Source organism: Amphibalanus amphitrite, unplaced genomic scaffold (genome assembly GCF_019059575.1).
Source record: "Amphibalanus amphitrite isolate SeventyFive unplaced genomic scaffold, NRLGWU_Aamphi_draft 000097F_arrow, whole genome shotgun sequence".
Taxonomy (NCBI): domain Eukaryota; kingdom Metazoa; phylum Arthropoda; class Thecostraca; order Balanomorpha; family Balanidae; genus Amphibalanus; species Amphibalanus amphitrite.
In genome coordinates, this window is record NW_024881592.1 from 46113 (window position 1) to 70136 (window position 24024).

General features: G+C 49.5%; 1 protein-coding gene across 7 annotated transcripts in view; it reads left to right on the top strand.

Annotated features, from left to right (window-relative positions):
* The window catches only part of LOC122380396 (multiple C2 and transmembrane domain-containing protein-like), a 62290-nt gene extending 40298 nt beyond the window's left edge, over window positions 1-21992 (top strand). For 3 of the 7 annotated variants that reach the window (XM_043363544.1, XM_043363550.1, XM_043363547.1), the window contains 17 exons: window positions 3267-3363; window positions 7756-7898; window positions 8200-8279; window positions 9717-9825; window positions 12083-12228; window positions 12568-12726; window positions 13168-13354; window positions 14290-14486; window positions 14782-14884; window positions 15212-15322; window positions 16768-16913; window positions 17289-17418; window positions 17729-17815; window positions 18206-18232; window positions 19213-19319; window positions 19872-20079; window positions 21173-21992. In XM_043363544.1, coding sequence (XP_043219479.1) covers window positions 3267-3363; window positions 7756-7898; window positions 8200-8279; window positions 9717-9825; window positions 12083-12228; window positions 12568-12726; window positions 13168-13354; window positions 14290-14486; window positions 14782-14884; window positions 15212-15322; window positions 16768-16913; window positions 17289-17418; window positions 17729-17815; window positions 18206-18232; window positions 19213-19319; window positions 19872-20079; window positions 21173-21265 — 2130 coding nt within the window. In that variant the 3' untranslated portion in view covers window positions 21266-21992. Of the gene's footprint in view, window positions 1-3266; window positions 3364-7755; window positions 7899-8199; window positions 8280-9716; window positions 9826-12082; window positions 12229-12567; window positions 12727-13167; window positions 13355-14289; window positions 14487-14781; window positions 14885-15211; window positions 15323-16767; window positions 16914-17288; window positions 17419-17728; window positions 17816-18205; window positions 18233-19212; window positions 19320-19871; window positions 20080-21059; window positions 21120-21172 lie in introns of those variants that run through there. The other 4 variants (XM_043363545.1, XM_043363549.1, XM_043363548.1 and 1 more) reach the window with 2 other exon arrangements.
* The last annotated feature ends 2032 nt before the right edge of the window (window positions 21993-24024 follow it).

Consider the following 24024-nt stretch of genomic DNA (forward strand, 5'->3'; position numbering starts at 1 on the left):
GCTGGAATGGTTGTTTGAAACGTGGCAGATCAACTTCTTCACATTTTGCCCGACTCCTTCTTTGGAAAATGATGCCTATCTTTGACCTTGTGTTTGACCTTGAAGTTCAAGGGCTAGAGCCAAGGTCAGGGTGGCGGAGGCTAGCCAATGAGGCTGGCCGTCGTTTGTGACCGTTTTTAGCCCGCTCCTTCCATAAATTCGAGACGTTATCCGGTACCCCGTCATTTGACCTTAAATTTGACCTTGAAAATCATACTCACGGAGGCTGCCCACGGTGACGAGCTATCATGTACATCACTTTCGCTATCATGTATGATCACTTTCGGTCCTCTCCTCTTGGGGCAATAATTCGGGATGTTTTTGGGCACCTCGTCCTTTGACCTCAAATTTGACATTGAAGATGACCTTGAAAATATGTTTTATGTCAGTTTTTGGGATCAGCATGTCCTACTTGACCTGATTACAAGTTTTCAGGGACTTCTAAATCCGTCGCTGAATACGTTGCTATCTTCACACACGTCTCTTTGACGGCTGGGATCGGCAAATGGACCTCACTCGTGCCTGTTTCGTGCCCCGGCACAGAGCCGTCTCTCACCCCTGTAGTCCGTTTGTCTTTCATTCTGTCACCATCCGTCTGCCCTCAACCTCTTTTGTCACAGGGTCTGACAGTCCACCGTTTGTTAGCCAGTGGAGATGGACTGCGCCCATGGTATTTGAGTTTGGTCCGTGTGGTCTCGGAGGTGGTCTCATTTCACGGTTCGTTTTGGTTCGTTCACGGTCCCGGCATTGACCCGTTCAATGTCCATACCGTCCATTCCACGGCCGCTGTTGGCCAGGCTGTCATCAGTTCCCGGCACGTATTTGCTATGCTGGGTCCGCTCTCGACCGTCTGTTTGATCCTTCAGAACTAACCAAGGTCTGTCAGAATGGACGCCTGTTATCGTGGCGTGAGTCAGGTCACCAGCGCCGAACTGATGCCTGCAGATTCCGATGTAGCTATTGAGTCCACTGTTTGTATTATCACAGGCTCCCAACAGCTAAGACTCGCAGGTCGGAACTCAACTCGCTGCTATCCCGTTTCATTGCTTTCGTCAGACGCTTTGACGCGTATTATCTCCAATTCACCTGAAGCTCAACATGTCCATTGCCTAATCCAATTTCCTTTTCGCGCAAATGCACGCGCATAGCGATCCGATACAGGCTTCGGTCCTCTCTCGACTCTTACATCTCAACACTTGGTAGGTCAAAGCGCACCTAACAGCACAATATGTAAATTCCATGAATGTTTCTCTGCTCTCAGCATTCATGCCTCGCTGCTCGTGGCGGCGTGATTGACGTTGCGTGCTCGGCCCCAAAGAACGTCTGGTGGCGTTCTGTCATCACTGACCCCTCCCCTCCACCAGAAATAGACCGCCGCCCCTCGTACCGACTTCCTGTGATGGCTAGCCCTGGGCGAGGGGGAACTGGGAGCAGGGGTAGGCTGCCGTGCGACCCAGCTCACCTACCCGGGGTAACGCCCCACCCCTACCCCCACCCGACCATCGCGGCGGTCCGTATATCTAAACAGACCAGCCATTCTGAAACTGCACAGTCCTGCAGCAGACTGGAGAGCAGCCCAAAGGAGCAGGCGATGGCAACAGTTGATGGAAACTGACAATAGCAGCGGTCGGTGGAAACGGACAATTATAGCCGGGATTAAACGGACAAATGCAGTGACCATAAATGCGGACATTGTCTGGATAATAAATCTTGGCGTCGCTGAATTATTGTTTAGCGGGCGTGGCTACCATCGTTTAGCTTGGCCCAACCTTGCCAACCTCTCCATGACCGGACCATGTGGCTGGGCGTGGCTGTGCCATCGGCTGGGCGTGGCTGTGCCATCGGCTGGGCGTGGCTGTGCCATCGGCTGGGCGTGGCTGTGGCATCGGTTGGGCGTGGCTGTGCCATCGGCTGGGCGTGGCTGTGCCATCGGCTGGGCGTGGCTGTGCCATCGGCTGGGCGTGGCTGTGGCATCGGTTGGGCGTGGCTGTGCCATCGGCTGGGCGTGGCTGTGCCATCGGCTGGGCGTGGCTGTGCCATCGGCTGGGCGTGGCTGTGGCATCGGTTGGGCGTGGCTGTGGCATCGGTTGGGCGTGGCTGTGGCATCGGTTGGGCGTGGCTGTGGCATCGGTTGGGCGTGGTTCTGGCATTGTTTTGGTGTGGCTGAACCAGTTACCGGTTGGAAATCATCGGTGTTCGTGCCGCACCTAGCAAACAGACATAAAGCTATGTTCTCAGTTTTACCCTTCGCATGGTGGTGGCTGACCGCAGCATATCACATACAGTGACTGCATTTGCCGTGGCGGCTCGCCACTCCGCCCTTGGCCTTGGGCTGGACTGTGGCTCTCATCAACCTTGCACTCACCTCGCAACGACCCTGCACGCCAGGCTGCACATCTGACACAGTGCGAGGAGAGGTCCTAAGGGGACACACGCGAAGGAGAGCGAATGAGACACATAGCGTTAGTGGCCTTGACAGCGTGGCCCCCGAATTCGCTATGCGGCAGGGATCGATATCTACTCTAAACTGCCCGACGAAGGCCTGGCGTGTTGATTTGATTAGACATTTGTGTACGGCTTAAAAATCTTATCCTAGCCACTAGAGGAAAACTGGTTTTTGTTGTCACTGCCTGTTGGCTGGGCATTATTGATTTTGGGTGCGGAATGATACATGATTTTTACGAGAGGTCCCAGAAAGCAATGCGAGATTTGCACTGATGATCTTGATCTGTCGTCTTTTTTGTGTGTTCCTACTTCCTATAGTGTGTGACTTTTCTTGTGCAGTAAATGCTGTTGTTGAATGTGATATATCCGTGCTAGGCAAGCCACTAATTGCTGTGTTGAGCCTGTGTTGTTGACTTTGATCATCATTATTGGCAATTCGTTTGAAACATAGAAACTATAATAGCAAGTACGTATTAACACGGAATATATAGTCTACGACAGACTATATGTCGTAGACTATATATTCCGTGATATTAAGCTACCTGTGCTATCGTGTTTCCTGAACCACTTGTTGGTCTTTCTCCCTTGGATAACCGTATCGAGCTCCTCGACTTTATCTCCCAACTGATTCCTGCGCCGTACGGCTTAACGCCGCAGTCGCGTTCTCTGCCACATGCCGTGTGTTGTTTGCTTACACCACCGTTAAAATACCGTCCCGTGTCGGGTCGTAGTTGGAACGACGGAGACCGCTGACCTGACCGTTGTGTTTGCGTTCGCCGCAGGACTCTGCCCAGCATGCAGCGCTGCGGCAGCACGAGTTCTTCGTGGTGGACGTCTACCTCAAACACGGCCGAAACCTGCCCGCCATGGACAATAGCGGTGAGAGTCTGTGAGAGCGAGTTTGTGATTGTGTGTGTCGGTCTGTCGGTCGGTCGGTTGGTCTGTCGGTCGATCGGTCGGTCGGTCGGTCTACGGCCGGCCAGTTGGTCTGTCGGTCTTCGGTCGGTCTGTCTGGTTGTCCGTCGATTGGGAGGTCGGTCTATCGGTTGGTCTGTCTTTTTATACTCCGAAGGCCTGTAATCTATATCCCACTCCCGTTCTCTTGCTTGCTCTCTCCTCTCACTTTTCTAGTAGCTCTCTCACTCATTCCTTTTCGTACTCACTCATTTTAATTACACTACAAATATTTTACTTTAAAATATTTATATCACATTGCATTTTATCGCCGCCTGCATTTGCCGATAAGGCCTCCAATTAAGGTTTCAAGTTCAGATATAATCGGATTACAGCTAATGCCTTCAAACAACTGGACTGGTAAAAACGGAAAGGTCAGCCCTGGCGGCCGTGCACGGCGTGCCATTTTCCCCCACGACCCTTTGGACATTGGGCCGTGGGTCATTAGTTCCCCGTCCACCGACGTGGACCAAACGACCGACGTGAGAAAGGACCCCCCCCCCCCCCTTCCCCCTCCGGTGGACGAACAGACGCTGCCAGCGACAGCGCCCACCGACTGGCCGACCCATCGGTCAGGGGTCAACAAAGGAACCAAATCAGCCCAACAGCCCTCTGCCGAAATGGTAGCTCAATCACAGTGGCAGCGGGGACGTTGGGAGTGACGTATCACCTCGTGCCCACCCCGTCCCCTCCCTGGGGCGGGAAGGAGGTCAGGGCCGAGGTCAGGACGAGCGGTGGTCCATTGGTACACCCGTTCGTCTCTGATCCGATGTCCACCCGTTCCTCTCTGGTATGGTCTAGTGGTATGTTCGTTCCTCTCTTGTCTCCCGTTAATAGGTCCACCATTTCCTTTCCGGTCCGATAGTCCACCCGTTCCTTCCCATGGCCTGTTGCTCCGTCCGCTCGTCCCATGGTCCGTTGGTCTGTCTGTTCCTCCTCATGGTCTGTCGGTCTGTCCGTTCCTCTCTGGTTCGTTGGTCCACCAGTTTCTCTCTGGTCTTGTTCGTCCGTGCGATCCGGCGTCTGCCGTAAAGCACCCATCGTCTCCAGCAAGCCGTGAAGCTGCAACATAGGCTGATGTGTCAATGGACCCATGATTAGACCGCATTCAGCGCCCGAGGGCACGGCCGACCTTCCTTCACTGAATTCCCATGGGAGCTGCCGCTCGTCTGTGGAATTTATAGGCATGGTTAGCTGACATGTGAATGCTCACACAACAGCTGGTAACGATTTCCTGACTATGGCGAGCATTGCTTGTGAACTTATTGTTCATGATCATCCTCAGTGATCATCCAAGCTGGCCGTCTTGCAGTGACCACTGTCCAGTAGTAGCTGTTGACTTAGCCAATGAGCCATTGATCAGTGACCGCTGACTGCTGACTACTGACCAATGAGTCACTGACTACTAATCACTGACCAGTGACTGCTGACCGTTGGCTGACCAGTGATCATTGTCCTTTGACCACTGAGTCATGGTTCACTGGCCAGCATTCGCCACCGACCACCGACCGTTTTATACTGACCAATATCCATTGAACCCTGGCTGCTGTCCAGTGTCCAGTGACCACTGTCCATTGAGCCCTGACTACTGTCCAGTGACCACTGTCCATTGCCTTGCCGGCCTGCAAAGGCTGCAGCGTGGCTCGTGGCCGGTCAGTGGCGGTGCCAATCGATCCCCGTCTACTACACTGTAAAAAATGTTAACTAACTTCCGTGTTATCATGGCAAATCTCACTAACCTAATGCGTGTAAAGTTTACACGCATCTACTGGCCAAACGTGTTTTATATAACACGCTTTTAAGAAAAAACGTGTTATGAAACTAAGACATTAGTTTTCGACGTGGTGTTGACCTACACGCCTTTTGCGTGTGACCGTGTTACGTAACTAATATCTACCTGTCAATGTACTAATATTATGCGTGTAAAGTAACTAAAAAGTTAGTTATCCTGGCAAATCTCACTAGGCAAAAGCGTGTGAAGCTTACTAGCATTTTGCGTGTAAGTGTGTTTCCTTTTGTGCGTGTTATGTAACACCGAAGTTAGTTATCATGCAACTATGGCATCGCCTAGTTGCAGGATAACTAACTTCGGTGTTACATAACACACACAGAAGAAAACACGCTTACACGCAAAATGTGAGTAAGCTTCACAAGCTTCTGCCGAGACTTGCACAACGTGCACATGTTATCCAGGCAAATATCATTAGCCAAATGCGTTAATAAACTTCGGGATGCAGTGTGTAAATACAAAGTTTACACGCATTTGGTTAGTGAGATTTGCCAGGATGACTCGAAACGAGCAAATATGTTTTACAGTATATATACATGTTGTGCGTTTTTCACACACCGTGTTGCGACACGTGTCGAAATTTTTATCTTAAAAAAGTATCATACAGACGAGTATTTAAACACAAAGATGTTTATTCAAACCAACGAATAAAGCAACGCAACCAACCTCATGCCAACCAACGTCATAAATCAATCGGTAATCTGCACCGGTCGTGGTGACAAATCTGCACTGATTCACACCTGCAACATAGCCTGCAGGAATCCGCACCAGCCATGACACCATAGAGGCTCCAAATACCTATTACGAAAACATTGAGAATGCTTCATTTCTGTCGCTATGGGTAAACTAAATTGAACAAAAGGGCAAAAATTCCCTGACCGAACAATGGTGGCTCATGTGTCTACAAAAATTTTATTTGACAACATGGGTGCAGTGACAGGAATTACATAAAACATCACCTCACCGCGTTCACTGGTTGAGTGCCCAACCAAAAATTAGGTACATTTAGGTAATTTCTTGTTCAAAGCATAATGCGGTTTTAGTGTGCAAATGCTCATTGTTCAGTCCGTCTATATGTACATACTTATAGACGTCAATTGACAGTCAACAAATGAACAGTGTCTCCAACCTGAGACCCTCTAAAGCCTGGTTGGAGGTTCAATTGAAAAGAAAATGAGTGACATAGGTACATAAACCACACTAAAACGCCAGCAATATCTGCACTGATCTTTCCCATAATCACTCACCATACCAGTAAGGATGAAAGCCATGTCCAACAATCCATATCATTTCACTGTTTGACTTCTTATTATTCGTATTTAACACCACAGCAGCTCATTATATACTGCACACGCAACACTTATACGCCACAGCTCAGCTCCTTCACAACGCACACGTCCTCTCCCTTCTCTGACTTGGCACAGACTGAACATGGCGGACGCAGAGGGGCGCACAAAATGGCGAATTTTTTCAATTAACTAAGGTCTTTGTAATGCTACAACAAAAAGGGCAGTAAGAAAACTAAGATTGTGAGTTACAACATGCGTTTGATGTGTTAGTTAACACGTTATCCCAGAAAAAAGGCAAAGGAAGCATAAACAAAGAGGTTTGTCAAATAACACGGCATGGTTTGCACGGATAATATTTGTCGGCTTACAATGATGTTAGCTTTTCTGCTTCGATGAAATGGATGTGGTGTTAGGTTGCAAACATATGTGTTATCTGACCCGTTTTTTGCAACAACGTGTGTTTTAATACTAGATTTTGCTTGAAGAATTAACTAACTGGTTTGTTAGCATTTTTTACAGTGTAGTGTCGAGTTGCTGTCCGACCGGGCGGACCAGTCCGGGGTGGGTTGGCAAGGCCGTCTGAACTAGTGCAGTGGTCAGACTCGCCGGCCCACGCGCCCAGTCCGCCTTCACCAGAATACAGCGCAAAGCTCACCACGTGCGTTGACCGGGTTGGGTTGGCCTGTAATACTCGTACAACACAATATAGCTCGGTCAGACCGCCTGCAACACAACAACACAAGACAACACACAACACAACAACTCAGCAAGTCCGCGCATAGCAACGCAACATAACACAGTTCTGCCAGTCAGCCCGCGGCAAAACGCACTCACGACGGCTTTAACGGTTTCACAGAAGTCCCGTGCCCCTCTTTGATTTACATCACTGAATGGACTGGTGTGTTATTTGGGGTTTTAGACACGTTTTCTATTTTTCGCGACAATGGCCAGACTCAAAACATGGGAGCAACACCGCCACGAGCCTGGTGAGGTGATCGAGTCCATTGGCACACAGCATCGTTAGCTGTTCACTGACGTCAACATCTCTTCTCACTGGTGGCAGCTCTCCCGGTCACTGACGCCGGTCACCCATACGACAAAAATCATATTCAGAAGCATAATAGTCTTATTGTACTACAGCTTTGAAGTTTTTTTAATGAGCTATTTTTGCTGCACTAATTGCATGACTTTTTATGATCCGTGACAAAGCATTTTATTGTTTTGGACGTTTTTTTTCAGGGACCAGCGACCCGTATGTCAAATTTAAGCTCGGTGGCAAGGTGGTCTGCAAGTCGAAGATCGTCTACAAGACGCTGAACCCTCTCTGGGACGAGTGGTTTCAGATTCCGATCGACGACCCCTACGTGCCGCTGCAGATCAAGGTCGGTGCCCGGAGGTGACAAGGATAGGTCGCAGTTCGTGACTCGTTTTTAACGTTTGATTGTTGATGTTGAAACTTGTACAGATGTTTGGAGCACAGTTTGGAGCAAGGTGACGGCCAGGATTGTGCCGTCACCTTGGCTGAGTTGTGTCTCGGTAAAATTGAAAATGTACCGTAGTTTTATTAGTATTTTCAAAACTTTTTGACACCAAGATGCACTAGGATTGTACAGCCTAATTTCTTACGAAGTCAGCCGTTATCGTTTGACTATACATGACCTGATGTTCCCAATAATTCGCCAGGTGTACGACCATGACTGGGGCATGAACGACGACTTTATGGGCGAGGCGGAGCTAGACCTCAGTACCCTGGAACCCAACAGGTGAGCAGCCTCCATCGATAACGTCGATTCGATGAGGCGGAGCGGGACCTCAGTACCTTTGAACCTAGCAGTAGCGTTCGCCGATAATTATCCCTAAGTTAGCCGATTAGTGTTTACATTTGCATGTTCCGATTACGTTTACATGGGATCTAGATGTTTTATAACAGCTATCCCTAAACCTCGATTTCGTAATAATATTTTAGGAAATATTCCTATAACATGAGACGATTTTTCTGCAGAGAAAAGTATTATGATTTATAGATTGTTATTATTTGAAATCTACATATTACTACCTGCGCTGCCTGATGGACCAATCCAATATGTTTGCTGCAAACAATTAAACTACTATAATCGCTCTTAACCCTCGCCGGCCGGGGGGGGGGGCGGGTGCCGCCCCCCCATAGGGTTTTTTCGCGATAGCTCCGAACACGCTGGCGATAGAGAGCTGAAACTTGGCATACCTGACCTTTGATCCAAGCCGGATCTTTTGACACCAACCGCATTTTTGGGTCAGGTCAGGTCACTGACCTATGACGTCATAAGTGAACCTCTGCACGGTCTTCAGATGTCGCAACTTCGCAACGCCCTCACTGCCAGAGGAGATGTCACAGGGAAATGAAACTTGCAGGATCTAATATCCATTATGCGTCCCACAACTTGTATATCTCGGATTTTTCCTAAAGGTCATATGAGGTCAGGTCATTTTCGTGACCTCACCATTATAAGTCAATGGGGAAAAATTCAAACTGCTATTCTGGCGCCGGGAACGATCTCCAACTATCTCAAGCACACAGAATCGTGATTTGATGCACTCCTTGCAAGGTTAGATGCGTCACTTTTGCAATGTTGACCTTGCGTGACGTCATTTATGACGTCATCAAGGTCAAATTAGTTTTTCGTCAAAAACTCTTGTTCAAATTGAGCTAGCGAGTCGGGAAAGGCACCAATGGACTCAGGAAGGCCTGCCGAATCGAATGATATGCGACATGACCTCTTTCGACCAACTTCGTGACCTGGGGGTGCTGACCTGACCTTGACCTGAGGTCAACACCCCAAGTTGACCTGACCCGGACAAAAAGTATATCATTCGACGCGCCTGAGCGAGGCGAACACGATGCTGCCAAAATCGGCGCTCTGCGGCCGTTTTTTGGCGAAGTTATTCACCAAAAACTGAACCGTACCCTGGGGCACTTGACCTGACCTCAGAGGTCACCGGTTGACCTAGGACCTTAAAATCGGGTACCAATCTCTGCGTCTCGTAACGGCGCACACGCTCGTTTTTTCCGCGACGCGCTAGCTCCACCAGGGGCGAAACGGCGAGGGGGGGTCGTACCCGCCCCCCCCCCCCTCGGCCGGCGCGTATGTAGAAAACCAATAGGTCCGGCGAGGGTTAAGAAGTATATTATTTTACCAGCGCTGTTCTCCTCCTGTTTTCAGAGAGCAGGAGATGACATTGAACCTGTCCGACTCTGCCAAGTCGGGCGAGCAGGGAAGCATCACACTGGCTGCCAACCTGGTGCCAAAATCCAAAGAGGAACGGGAGCAGGTCAGTTATGCTTTGACGTAAAACCGGGACAGGGAGGCTCACACAAGGCGTGGTCGTGTAACGGTTCGCAGTTGATTGTATTCGGAGGATAAGCCTGATTTGGACTAATTATGACATTTGGACATTCTAACTATGCCGTGACATGAGCTATGACATGCCTCTGTTCTTCAGTTACTGTCTGTTTTCTGTCAACTCTGGTTTTGCTAATGTTACTGAATGATTGTGGACCTCTGCATACCGCGGTATGCAGATGTCTATGGTGTTATGTAAATGCATTGAAATATGCGTAGGAAGAAGGTACAATACCGAACTATCAATGCCAGGAAGGAAGGGTGGACAGATAATGGTGCCAACCTTACTTTTAATACTCCTGTGGGCAGGAAGAGGTCGTTGCCTTGTTCCGGGAAGGGCATGGATAGATAGCCAGTTCATGGTCAGTTCTCACAAAAAAAGGATGTGGACGTTACTGTGGTAAAAGGATGTGGACGCTATATTCACTGTAGTGTTTTTTATATGGAACGTTCAGAGCTATTATATGAATTTATTATCACGCATCTAATTGTACCAGCTACGCAATAGTTGATGCTCAGCAACCATCCAGATGTGTGTGGAAATCGCAGTTGATAATATTTTTATATAAGCAAAAGCTACAAAGTTATTCACACCAAGCAATCCGACTACAGCTAAATGCCTTCTTGGAGGATGTGTGCAGTGGAACACCCTTAAGTGACCACCTCTGACTCTGGCGTGTATTCAGACAATTAGTATCTTGAACATCGAAATTACACTCATTAGACATCGTTGGGGATAATACCGCAGGTGTCACAGACAAATGATTGATCCGGTTTGCTAGACTTGAATTATCTCCAAAGGTGTCATTAGGAATGCACCTCCGAAAGTTTGCACTGTTTTAGATTATTAGGTATACTTATTGTTAATTTTTACCCAAGGCGTTTTATATCGTATCCTTCATCATCTTTTATCAACGCTCTGAGCCTATGTCTTTTTTCCTTTAATTGCATGACGTCTTGGTCTGAAATAGATATGTGATTTTCCAAGCACTTTGATTCCATAACCATGATCGATCATTGTTTTTTTGTCATAACTGATTACTGAATGTACGCTGAAGCTTTTGAAATAATTAAGATAATGTTTCTGACGGCGTCATCGCTGCGCCAGACGCCGGATCCTGCTGGTATCAGGGACTGGCTACGCAGGCATAGCTTCACGCCGACAGATTGTGTCACTAAGGCAAGCCAGCATTCATTTATATAACCACGAGCATGTCTTCTGGACCCTGATAGCGCTTCTGGGCTATGAAATAATAACGAACGGGCTTCAACCAAACTAATCAGCTGCTTTAAAATGTACTCTGCCTGAAACACGCATGTCAGATTGCGAATAAAATCACAATGCAGTAAATAACACGCAATTAATTTCGGGGACGGGATTTCTTTGCACGCTCGCAATGCTCACTGGGCTTGAGTGTTCTATAGATGCGATCGTATCTTATTGTGAAGAGCAATGCTTATCTTTGTGCGCGTTGGCAGATGGCTAGTATGAAATTTATTGCACTGATTGGCACCAGAAAACCCTCGCACTGCAGTGAAACACGATGTAAATACAGTTTTCACGGCACTGAACTTAAATGGAATAGCTTTGGGTAGCTGCCGCAGCAGCATACGATGCCGATGGCCACGGGAAAATAAGCTATTGCGCAGGGCGATGGGGCATGCTGTTTCGTTCAGCCTCCCCGCGAGCTCACCGTCATTGTGCAGCATTGAAGCTTGAGTTTTGGGGCCTGTTCACAGCTGCATTGGGCCCCAGCATATGACTATCACTTGAGCCCCTTTGCCGGTCCCGTGTCAATTCACAGTGCCACTATGATACAGGGCACAGGGCTCTAGGCCAACCCAACCAAGTCAAACAAACAGCTACTTATGGATAACGCAGGAGATGAATTTAGAGTAACCCGCCCCAGATGTATCATACCCGACCTTTGGTCACTCATGTACTTTTGTTGCCTGCTGCCTGGGCGATATGTCACGCGGCTGGGACTGTGGGTGGCTGTTTTTAGCGTACCCTCTTCTCGAAAGGTGGACCACGCCGCCGTAACCTGACCTGCCATTCAAATATCGACCACCCGTCTTTGATTGCTGAGTCTCAGTATAGGAACATATGTTTTGTTTGTTGTTTGGTTGGTGAACCATCCTTGTGGCGCGGTGTCCGTAACTATGTGGTCCCCCCCCCCCCCCAGCTGGCCGGGGCGGGCTCCAGGAGCACAGACTCGAAGAAGCTGAAGAACCAGCAGTGGAGCAGCGTCGTCACCATAGTGCTGGTGGAGGCCAAGGATCTCATGGCGATGGACTCGGAGGGGACCAGTGACCCTTACGTCAAACTCAGGTACGAATTGTAATGAGCGTGCAATTTCGCAACGAAGCTATGCTTTTTTGTTTATATAACCTATCATAAAACAGAGACATTCTGGGCCTAAAGAAAATCTTACATAAACATAGCGGCATACAGCAACTGTACAGGGCACAGCCCTTCCACGACGAAGCTACATAATTAACAGAAGGAGCCTCGGGTGGTATCATTACATTAGCCTGCATGTAGCCCTTCCCATTACAGGTCCATCTAATTAGCAAATTAATCCTCGGCCTTAGCGTACTAGTCTGATGACCTCCGGTATGCGTGCTGACCCCCCCCCGTCCCCTACCCCTACCCCTCCCCATCGGACAGGCTGGGTGCCGAGAAGTACAAGAGCAAGGTGCAGGACCGCACGCTGACACCGCGCTGGCTGGAGCAGTTCGACATGCACCTGTTCGACAGCGGCTCGCAGATCCTTGAGATCGAGGTGTTCGACCACGACGCGCGCAGCAAGGATGATTTCATGGGAAAGTGAGTAGTCTGGTCTGGTTTGTCTGGCTGGGGATTGTATAGGGGGGGGGGAGGGAAGGAGGGAGGGAGGGAGGTCTGAACGGGCTGGGGTGTCATGCGGCAGGGAGGGAAGGGTCGGGAGTCAGGGAGACGGTGAGAAGTCTGGGTGGGATGCTGGAAACTGGGGAGACTCCGTTTTCAAAAGGATTGATTTGGTTAGTAGAGTTTGTATGCATATATTTGGATGCTAATGGAGTTCAGGACAGCACATTTATAATTTTAATGAAATCTGAGTCCAGCGAGTATAAAAATGAACTATGCAATCTTAGCACTGGCTCGTACTGAGACAATATGTAATTCACGAGTTTCCTTTCTTTTAATGCGTCTTGATTGTAAGAAAAGAAAAACGTTCGCCCTTGCCTTGTAAACTATGTGTGATCTTCCCTTTGATATCACCCGCAGGACGACGGTGGACATATCGAAGCTGGAGCGTGAGAAGACGCACCGTCTGTGGTGTGAGCTGGAGGACGGCGCCGGCTCCGTGTTCATCCTGCTGACCGTGTCCGGCATGACCAACGTGGAGACCATCTCGGACCTGCTCACCTACCAGGAGGACCCCGAGCAAGTGGACACCATCCGAAAACAGTTTGTGAGCGAACACAGAGCGAGAGGAAGGAGGGGGATAGGGAGAGGGATAGGGAGAGGGAGAGATGGTGTAAGGGATCTAGCATCGCGAGGGGTGGAAATGATTTATGCAGGAGGAACTTATGTGGATTACTACTAAGTTTAATTTGGGACATATTTTTGCAGGCGTTACTTGAGAGCGGAGAGACTAAATTTCCGGCGGTCGCTTACCATTTCACTTTGGGTAGTGGTTGAAATTTATCCAGGCTGTGACATTTCATACAGCCGTGAAAGTACCCCGCAATTTCCTGGAAGTGTACCACCGGAGCGATATTTGCCGCCCCGCTAGCGCCGCGGGGTAAGCCAGCTGGCGAATATGTCACACCACCGTCGCCGAGCCGCGGCACGGCCCCAGGGACCGGCACCGGTGGCCGGTGTCACACGGCGGGACGTGGTCGGTCGGTGCGGCCCCCGGGGGCGCCAGAGGTCATATTGGACTGACCTGACCGGCACCCGCGCCCCCGAGAGTCGGTCGTGGCGACAGACAGACTCCCGGTGACATTTCCCGGTGTCGGCCGTTTCGGGTTTTTATGGGATGCTGGGGGTGTCGTATAGAGACGACCTGACTCGGCAGAGACGATCTGCTGTAATTTAATGACGCTCACGGCTGGGCTGGGGAGATTAAGTGGGTTTTAATTGAAACACTGGGTTATTTAGAATGCAACGAGACTCCCTGAGACATGCATTTTGTATTCGGACGGTTCATGACATTTGACAGTTCGTCCTTCGTTTGTTTGATCTGGCTTATCAATATGCGAGTCACATTCACACTTACATGGAACTTGAAAATGCTCCCATTCTTGTCAGTCGGGTAAGCGCAGCGGCTCGCAGTAAAATGAAGCTCTCTACTCTCCCGTTTGGAAGTTCCCACCTGACGTTGCACTGTTTCCGCTGTTACAGAACCTGCGGAACACGCTGAAGCAGGTGAAGGAAGTTGGCCACCTCACGGTGAAGGTGTTCAAGGCCATGGGTCTGGCGTCGGCCGACATTGGCGGCAAGTCGGACCCGTTCTGCGTGTTGGAGCTGGTCAACTCGCGTCTACAGACGCAGACAGAGTACAAGACCCTGTCGCCGCAGTGGAATAAGATATTCTTCTTGTGAGTCGTGTTCTGTCAGTTATGGGGTGTGTGTGGACATTTGATGTTCGCAAACAGCCGCTGGCTCTTTATCGTAATCCTAGAAAGTCCGCGGTGCTAGTGTGTGGGCTATGAGCTAACTGGCCCAATATAAGACATTTGTAGCATGATTTTACCTGGAAAGACTGCGATAAAACTTCTTTAGGATTTGTCCGAGAAAACAATTGATCGTGCTAAGACTGAATCAACGGTGAGACCGAGAGTAACAATGTTAGACGACGATCATAAATCGGTGACGTGTGCTGATCTTTTGCAGCAACGTGAAGGACATCCACAGCGTGCTGGAAGTGACTGTGTATGACGAGGACAAGGACCACAAGGTCGAGTTCCTCGGAAAAGTGTCCATCCCTCTGCTAAAGGTAAAGACCAATCGAGCTTCTTAAATTATATAGGTAGTGTATGTCTCGACATAAGGTAAAGACGTGTCGAATTCCTCGTAAAAGTATTAGTCCCTCTGCTAAAGATTAGGCTGTGCTAGATTGCTGTGACTCCCGCATGTAACATTTTTCTGTTGATTTACGGAGCTGCCAAAGTGTCAAACCGAACCGCTAGTTTACAGTATATCTGCAGAGCTCGCGCTGCCTGTTGCCGGTCCATTTGTCCGATAGGGGGCCATCGCTCTGTCTGTATCGGACCGGTCGGAGCAGCTCAAATCCCACCACGGGCGATATGTGTCTCCTCCTCAGATCCGACCCGGAGAGAGACGATGGTACGCGCTCAAGGACAAAAAGCTGCTGGGCAGAGCTAAGGGCAACAACCCTCAAGTGATGCTGGAAATGGACTTAGTCTGGAACCCGGTAAGCACTGAGGAAATGGACTTAGTCTGGAACCCGGTAAGCACGGAGCAGTACATATTGGCATAATCGTGACTGTGTCTGTTGCGCACACCGTCCTTTTTCGTATGCTATTGGCTATTGCTTAGCTCATAACTATTTATGCCTGTTACCATCTGTAAGGCAATCCTTGAATGTCTTTTGTGAAAGAAGAACTGCAATAACTAAATGTCGCTTACTACTTTTGTAGGAATGCATAATTTTGAATAGACTTATCTTAACTGTTGATTCACTAGTTCTTGCATTAGGCGGGTATGCCTTTATTTCCACAAAGGAAAATAACACCTCCATTTGACATATTCTCCATTTGGCACTCATAATTATTTCAGACAGACCGCAGCTCGAGTCGTTGGATATAATCGGTTTAAGCTGCCTGCCTGCTGAACTTTGATAGAGCTTCCCGGTCCACCATTCGCTGCGCTTTATCCCGGCTTGAGCCGCATGGTGTGATGTGATGGCTGGCACAGCCGCGCTATCTTAGAAAGCGTATACGGAAATAGGTTCGCTGACAGCGGGAACGTCTCAGTTCATAATGTCATATCGTAGTTCATCGCAGCTATTACCGTTCATCGTTCGTACTGAGCATGTCTGCATAAATTATGCATCCTGGAAATCAATATCACTTTTCCTAAGTGGGTGGAGATGATAGGGAGGAAGCCAAGTAGCGAGAGCCTTATTTTCATCGCAGAGAAAGGAGCGGTCGACCGCCGCGGTCCGATAATCTATACCGAGGGTTAGCGTGGCTCGCCGTAGCCGTTTATCCTGCCCTCCAAAAGTGGATTCCACAAACAAAACACCCGATCCTGGAGTATTGACAGGTCGTGATGGAGTGCCCCTCCAAAGAGCAGATAACAGACTCGGTGCGGCCCGGCTGAGGGTGTTTGTACGCCAGCAGCGCGCGATCGAACCTCCTCATGTGGTGATTTGTTTTTCTCCGGAGAGAATCTGTGGTTATAAGTATATTGCGTTGTTCGTTATTTCAGGAAGATAACTCAGATAAGTCTCAGAATACTTCTGATAATTGTCAATGTGACTGTTGCTATATAACACTAGAAAGTGGTTGGTCAAACTGTGTGTCTCACTGATTACAGGAATTCAGGAAACCTGTTATCCTGTACAGTATACCTATATGGTCGCTGTCTTCCGCAGTTTCTTTACGTGTATATTTTTGTGGAATGTCTCGAAACTGCGATATACACTGAACACTCCTTGCTTTTTTGGTTGGCTTTCACTGGACCACGACTTGCACAACGCTCGTACGTCAACGTTGTTACCTCATGGTCTTGGTGTTCCTAATTTCCTGCCATTTTTCATCAATGATGTGGCTGTTTTGTTTCATTGTGTCGTCGTCACTGGTTAGTTGCTTCTGTTGATGTTATATTTTGTTGACATCATCTATTTACCTTCAGGCACGGGCAGCGATTCGCACGTTCAATCCGCGCGAAGAGAAGTATACCAGGCCAGAACTCAAGTTCAAGAGGGCAGTCTTCATCAGAAATGTCAACCGGCTCAAAGAGATGGGCGCCGGCTTCGCCGAAGGGGCAAAGTTCATCAAGTCAGTTCACTGATCACACAGCAAAAGTTCACTGACGCTGAACTCTGTGTGAATATGCATAACAACTAAGTCGTACAGATGTCATGTCCACTCACATAGACCATGCGTTGATGCTCAAATGCTTCTCATTTTTACGTACTTACATTACTTTTGACTTGTGTTTGTTTATATTGTCTGTTGACGGAAACGTCACTTTCCCGCCTCAATGGATGATGAGATACTGGCGCCACCCTGGACCTAACTATGGCTCCAGTGCTACTTCCTCAAAAGCCACTAGCCAACTGACCAAACTCCTCTGGGCATCTGCTGTGTCTGAATATCAAACGAATGCACCATGCTTACCCACTCACACCAGCCCCATTCGCTTGTACACAGGAGTATTTTCGACTGGGAATCGAAGCCGCGTACGATAGCGGCCTTCTTCGCCTTCATGCTGGGCGCATACTCGTTCGAGCTGTATATGGCTCCGGTGGCACTCCTGGTCGTCTTCTTCAAGGGCTGGGTGGTGAGTGGTCTAGGGCTCAGGAGCATGGCAGTGGGTCGTTGGTCACTTCTGCTGTTGTCTGCTCGGCTTTTACTGTGTGGTGGTTGTCAGATGTATTTATCCGAGCCGTACTAGCTTATGAAGCAATAAGCAATGCGAAAGTAATTCGGTCACCGAGTTTCAGTAACCTTTCAACCGACATTCAAAAGCTGCGCCCTATTCTGAGAACAGCTATTTAGCAGCACTACCGATCCCAGCCTATCATTGAGGGCGCCCTTGTACCCGTGCTGGCTCGCTGCCGACTGTAACCACATGCTGACGTGCTCCTCAGGTGAATCTGGTCACCGCCGGGTTCCGCAGCGCCGACGACGACGACTACGTGGCCGACGACGACGATGAAGATGACGACAAGGATAAGGTGTGTGGCACCGCCTCGACAGGCCATCCTCCCTCGCGTTGTATGTAGTTGTCTCAATGTATCGGCTGAGCCTTGTATTCCTTTTGCGCGCCACTGAGTGACTAACGCACTTCACCTGTCAGCTGAATGTGCACTAATCTCCGCCCACCCCTCTATCCTGCCACAGAGCACCGGATTTCACCACTAATCGATGTCTGTTTTCTGTGCTATTTGACTAAATGTCTGAGCGTTTTTGGTAGACGGTACGGCATGTCTGTGTGACCCTCACCTCACCTCTCGTATCACGGTTGTTGGTGAGCAAGGTTGCAAGGTGAGCTTGTATCATGGTTGCAAGGTGAGCTCTCACTGCGGCTATCCAGGCAGTCCTTTCATGTGCCGCTGTGTCCACAGGCCAAAGACAAGAAGAGTTCGGGAGATGTGAGTAGCGTTTGGTCTGACAGTTTCCCAGCGGACTGGCTGCCGCTCGGCGCCGGGACTGGCCGGTTTGGTGGACGGTGGTGGGGCGTTTTCTGCAGCCCGCGCCCCGCGCAGCGGCTGTTCAGTAGCTGGCTGCCCACAGTTTCCATTTGATGCATGCTGATTGTTTTGCCTTGGGTTGCCGCTTATTATTGTAACGATTGGAACTTCAGTCCTGGCTTTTGAAGATGCAAAGAACGGGCCAGTGCTGTGGTTGACCCGTTAGCAAACACACTGTCCGTGATTTTCATTTTGTTTTACTCCGCATATGCCAGTAAAAGCATTGAAAGGGGCCTACATGCATTTACTGAACGATAAATAGGCTAGCAGTATTCCCTTATATCGGGTGCGGTAAGACCTACTAGAAGTAAACAAATTAGATAGATAGTATATGGTAATAGCATATATTTCATGTTATATATTTCATGTCTACATGCCAGAATATAACTAGAATCTAGTCAACATAATCCTGGGAATACAAGTAGGGTATAGTGACTTCCCTATCAATTTTCATGATATAATTTACTGTTATTTATGTTACCAATGACTTTGTTTTACGAGTATGAAGCATTTTGAAGGCTGTGCATGCATTCAAGAAATCTATACGAGTTTTATCCTTCAACGTTTTCGATGCATGTTTTTCTGGGTCTTAGTACAGGGAAAATATGATCTTTCAGTTGCGTAGGGAAGTACAGCCACAGAAGGTCAAAAGTGCGGATCTATTTTATCTTGATGACCCATAGACATTCCCAGTCATCTTTACTTCCCGCGCTGACGAATTACTACCATGATGTCGCGCTGGCGATTTGTTGAGCCCCGTCCAAGCAACGTTCATTACAACTGCTCGTTTCATTTCCAAAGATATCTGCTGACATGATACTCGGTCCCCATGTTTAACAACCTTCCCTGGCTGACTGCCACGACCCCTGATGTCGCTGCAGGACGAGAAGAAGTCGTTGAAGGAGAAGCTGATGGCGGTTCAGGAGGTGACGGCCATGGTACAGAACATCCTCGGCTACATCGCCTCGCTCGGCGAGTGTGTCCAAAAGTGGGTGCCGCTCAGAACCGACCGCACTGCCCCCTGTGGTTGGGCGGCCCAGTGTGGTGCTCATCGGTGGCTGTGGCTGGCCTGATGCATGGAATAACACTAAAATGAGATAGTATTCAAATGTGACGGAAGCTTTTGTGGATAGGCAGGCTGATGAATTATGTTAGAACAATAAGAGTTTGACGGATCGGGCTGGAATATCCATTTGTATGATCGATGTTTGCTCCTGTAATGTCTGGTAGCCATTGATGGATTACCATACATATATTATCGTTCTCCTTCATCCCTCCTTCCTCTCCTTTTTCGCCTCATATCGCCCCGACCACCCACATCCCGCCGCCTCTAATATCCCAGCATCCTGTCATTACAATTAACCTCCGTGTCGTTCACTGCCCTCACCCACCTCACCTCCCCTGCCTCACGTCTTCGTCGCGACCGCTATATGCTTCAGCACCTTGCACCACCTCATGCGTCACGGCTCCGCGACGACCGCTGATTGCTTCAGCATCTCCCCTCGCCTCACGGCTGCGTCACGCCCGCGGTGTGTTTCAGCACGTTCAACTTCACGGTGCCGTTCCTCTCGTGGCTGGCCGTGCTGGTGCTCTCCGTGGTGGCCGTCGTGCTCTACAACGTACCCATCCGCTACCTGGTCATGCTGTTCGGCGTGCACAAGTTCTCCAAGAAGCTGCTGCGTCCCAACGCCATCCCCAACAACGAACTGCTCGACTTCCTCTCGCGTGTGCCCGATAACGATCAGCTGGTGAGGAGACGGGTTCGGAGGGAGCCGGCAGGGGTGTAGGCAAGGAGCGCAGACAAGGGTGTCGGCTGGGAGGCAGTGGTGTCGGTAGGAGTTTCGGCAGAAAGTGTAGGCAGGGATGGGCCCAGATGAGGGCCGTTAGCGATGGTCAGCCTGGGGAGACGGAAGAAAAATCTGTTTAGGTGTTGACTACTGATGCGACCACTAAGTTTGTTAAACATCAGTTGATAATGTCGTTGCAATACGCCATCAGCTAATATTGCCATCCCTTCAATGCACCTCAAAACGCCACAGCGTGAATCGTAACTTGCGAGTATAGTCGGTAGGTGGCGCTAGATTGTTGGACCCGTCTACTATGACCTCCGTTTCCATTTCGTTTCCGTTTCGCGCTGATTCCTGAGCTACCCGAGCGAGCGCATCAGCCACGCTCGGCTGCCGCCCCAACACCGAACAATAGCCGCAGGGTGCCACTCCGAGCCGTGCTAGTGATCGATATCACTGTCTGAGTGACAGAAATGGCTCCTCGGAGACACACAGCCCGGCAAACGCCGAGCGGAGTGAGAGTAGGACAATGCTATTGTTTCACTTCTACTTCCATCGGCGAAGTGAAATGCATGACATTGTTAATGCCTGTATACGATTTGTTGTTTTTTACTGGTTAAATCGACCAACTTCTAGCAACCATCAAGTTTTGTAAAGCCTTTAACTCCTGGACAATAAATTTCCCTTGCCTTTAAAGACAAGTAAGATAATAAAAACATGCAAAGAAGAGGTGCAATTTTAGTTGTGGTTAGAATTGCACCCGTCTTTAACTGTAACTGACCTGTAACTGACCTGTGTGCGAGCTATGTCTCATCTACGTCAGACCTGTGACTGACGTGCTACTAACCTGTGACCGACTTGTGACTGACCTGTGTCCGGCTGTGACTGAGACCTGTAACTGACATGTGACTGACGCTCCCCACCCTCCCGCCCACCCCCAGCGCCAGTTCCGCGAGCTGCGGCCGGCGCAGGTGACCGACTTGTGACTGACCTGTGTCCGGCTGTGTCTGAGACCTGTGGCTGACCTGTGACTGACGCTCTCGCCCGCCCCCAGCGCCAGTTCCGCGAGCTGCGGCCGGCGCAGGTGACCGACGCCGAGCGGCGCCGCGAACAGCGCATGAAACAGTCGCAGAAAAAGACGTCCTAGGACGCCGCCGACGTCACCGCATCTCGCCGTTCGTCATTGTCATCATCATGCTGTCGCCAATTGTTGTGGCTTCCAGTCCGGGGCTCGCGGATCCTGGCACCTTTGTTAGGCTGAAGTTTTATCCACTCATTGCTCTCTTGCCAGTGGTCTGTAGGTATTGCGTTTGTGTGGAGCGAGTAGTGCGTCTCTGATCAAAGGATGAGTGGACGTAATTGCTCGCAGAGTGCATTTTAAGTGTTTCATTCGAGTGCATTTTTGTTAAGTCCATGTACTTGCATATGCCATATCCGTTCATTTTATCTATTAGCCAGTTTTGGTTAGTCTTCTGGGTCTGAGAGCGGCAGTAAGAATTCGGCGAGGAGTCGCTATGTCGCCATAGTGTGGTCTGTAGTTGTGTGCTGGTTTGTCAATTCAGACCAGGTTACTTGTTATTGGTCAGGACCTGTCTAGGTATGCCGTTGATAAAATGCAACAACTGTGTTTTTATCAGGGATTCGTGGGATCGAAGTGTATTATTTTTGTGGGTCTAAGCTGCGGTGGATTTTTCATGTAGGCCAGTTTCAGTTTTTCTCTCGTAAGTAAGATAGATCTAGTCAATTTGCTTTGCATTTTATTTTTACTGAGTGGTTACCTGTTCCCGAATCGTTCCATTGAGTTTATGGGGTGAATGCCGAAACTCCGTAATTTTCTTCTTCTGGTACAAAATAGGCATCATCAGCCCATCGTTTCACTAAATCAGAGGATGATCCGTGTCAAGGCTTAAGACAGTCCATTCGGTAGTTGTTCAGTCATTCTGCTTAGCTTGATGTGTACGCCATTGTCTTTGGCTGTGCTTCTCTTACCAAAGTTCTAGTCAGCCGCGGCCCTCCACGCCACTGTGTGGCGCAGACCCACTGGTGGCCATCAGTCGATAATCCAACGCCGGGCGGCGCAGTGACCAGTTCGCCGCTGCGGTGCCTGTTGCCATGGATACGACGCTACTCGGTCGCCATGGTTACAACGACTGGGGTGTTTGTCTCGTCTGTCCTCTGTCCGGTCCTCCCTTCCTCTGTCCCTCAGAAGGACGGTTAGGAGCTTGGTCACAGTGACAGTGCAGAATCCCTCTATGAGCGCACAGTGTGTACAATTATTGGGATAAGGGAATTGGAGTCTGGGCATTAGCGGATTTACCAAATGGAGCAGTACCTTTCCAGAACTACCGGGGGTTAAATTGAATGTTGGTCCTCTATCAAATTGCTAGCTTTACCTGAGGCTTGTGACAGTGGCAGGGCTGCCAATATAACTATGCGCTGGTAAAAAGTTAAACCATGCATTTGTAGAAACATGCTGATTGCGGTGGGTCTGCTATCCTCATGTTCAGTTGCATCATGCTTGTTGCTTCATTAGCCAACCAACGATATCGAATGCTTCCTGATATGCATTATGCAACTTATGAGTCTGGATCATATTTCTGGAACAGGAACAAGCCGTCTCGCATTTTCGCCCACCCCGCCTTAGCAGTCGGAGCCCTGTGCAGTTAAGTCGCCGTTATTCTTCATTTGCGCATTCTGTCCGCCATTATCCGTCCTTACGATACGGCGAGTGTTCTTGGTTCTGCTGAGTGAGTGTGCGGGCTGCTGCCGCCGCGACTTTTTCCTGTCTGGTGAGAGCTTACGGGCCATGATAAACCGAGCTGACAGACATTGCTCCAGCTGACAGGCGTGGTTCGATCGAGACGACAGACCCGGAACGGTACTGATGGACCCTGACTGAACCTATAGATCGTACCTCTATAGAAATATCATTCCAAAGAAGTGTGCTATTGTGATGTCTTTGCGCCCTTGGTTCCGGGATGGCACTGCCTGGTGTGTGATTTGCGTGCCTTTGATTGTTATCGCTGTAGGGCGCGGTGCTTCTGTCAATATTATTTGTGGACGACCTCTGTTGTCTGATTGTTCGATTGAAGGGACTGGTCCTACGGGAATTTAGTCCAAAGCCAAGTGCTTGTTAGTCTCTGAGCCCTAAACGATGGCAGCAGAATGAGAATAACAACGAATGTCGAATTTTCCTAACAACCTCAAGGTGTTTGTAAATGTTTGGAATACCAATCCTCCTCCAGCCCACTGGGACAGGGCTGGAATTGCCTCATTTATAGCCCGCAGAATACATGCAGTCGCGTATATGAATCACCGGTCGGTCGGTATGGTTTCGGCTACCGTCCCGTGTAGGTGCGCGGGTGGCGCGTGCTGCTTCTGTCGACCCCCGGCGAGGGTCGGGGTCTGACCTGTGCGCCAGATGGACTGAAGCTGTGATCGGTGGGTGGTGGGATCCGAGGCCGGTGGGGTGAGGTGTGATGGTTTAGCCGTCGGTCGGGACAGGGACAGAACGACAGCCGCGTCGTGTGGTGATGTGCCGTTTGGTGTCTGTGCTGCCATAACCGCAGGTTGTTTGAAAAGACAAACACTATTCGTTAGAATTGTGTTTTTCTATTGAAAAACAACCGGAGCGGTCGTTGTCCGGGCTATGTTTTGCAAGTCTGGCCGCGAATTGGGGCAACTTGAGCGGGGCCTAGACGAATCGCTCAATCTTCGTAAAAAGTTCAGGGTATGGGCTCCCGGAGGCGATCTACCTGATGGCACCGGTCGCTACTCGCTAAGAAGTCTTTTGCGCGTGGCACGTGCGATTCCATTTTCCCCATGTTAAGTGAACGGGGTTTTGGACACTTTTTGCGCGATCGCTAATAGCGGGGAAACGAGCCAAGAAGGAGGTGGTTTTCTTCC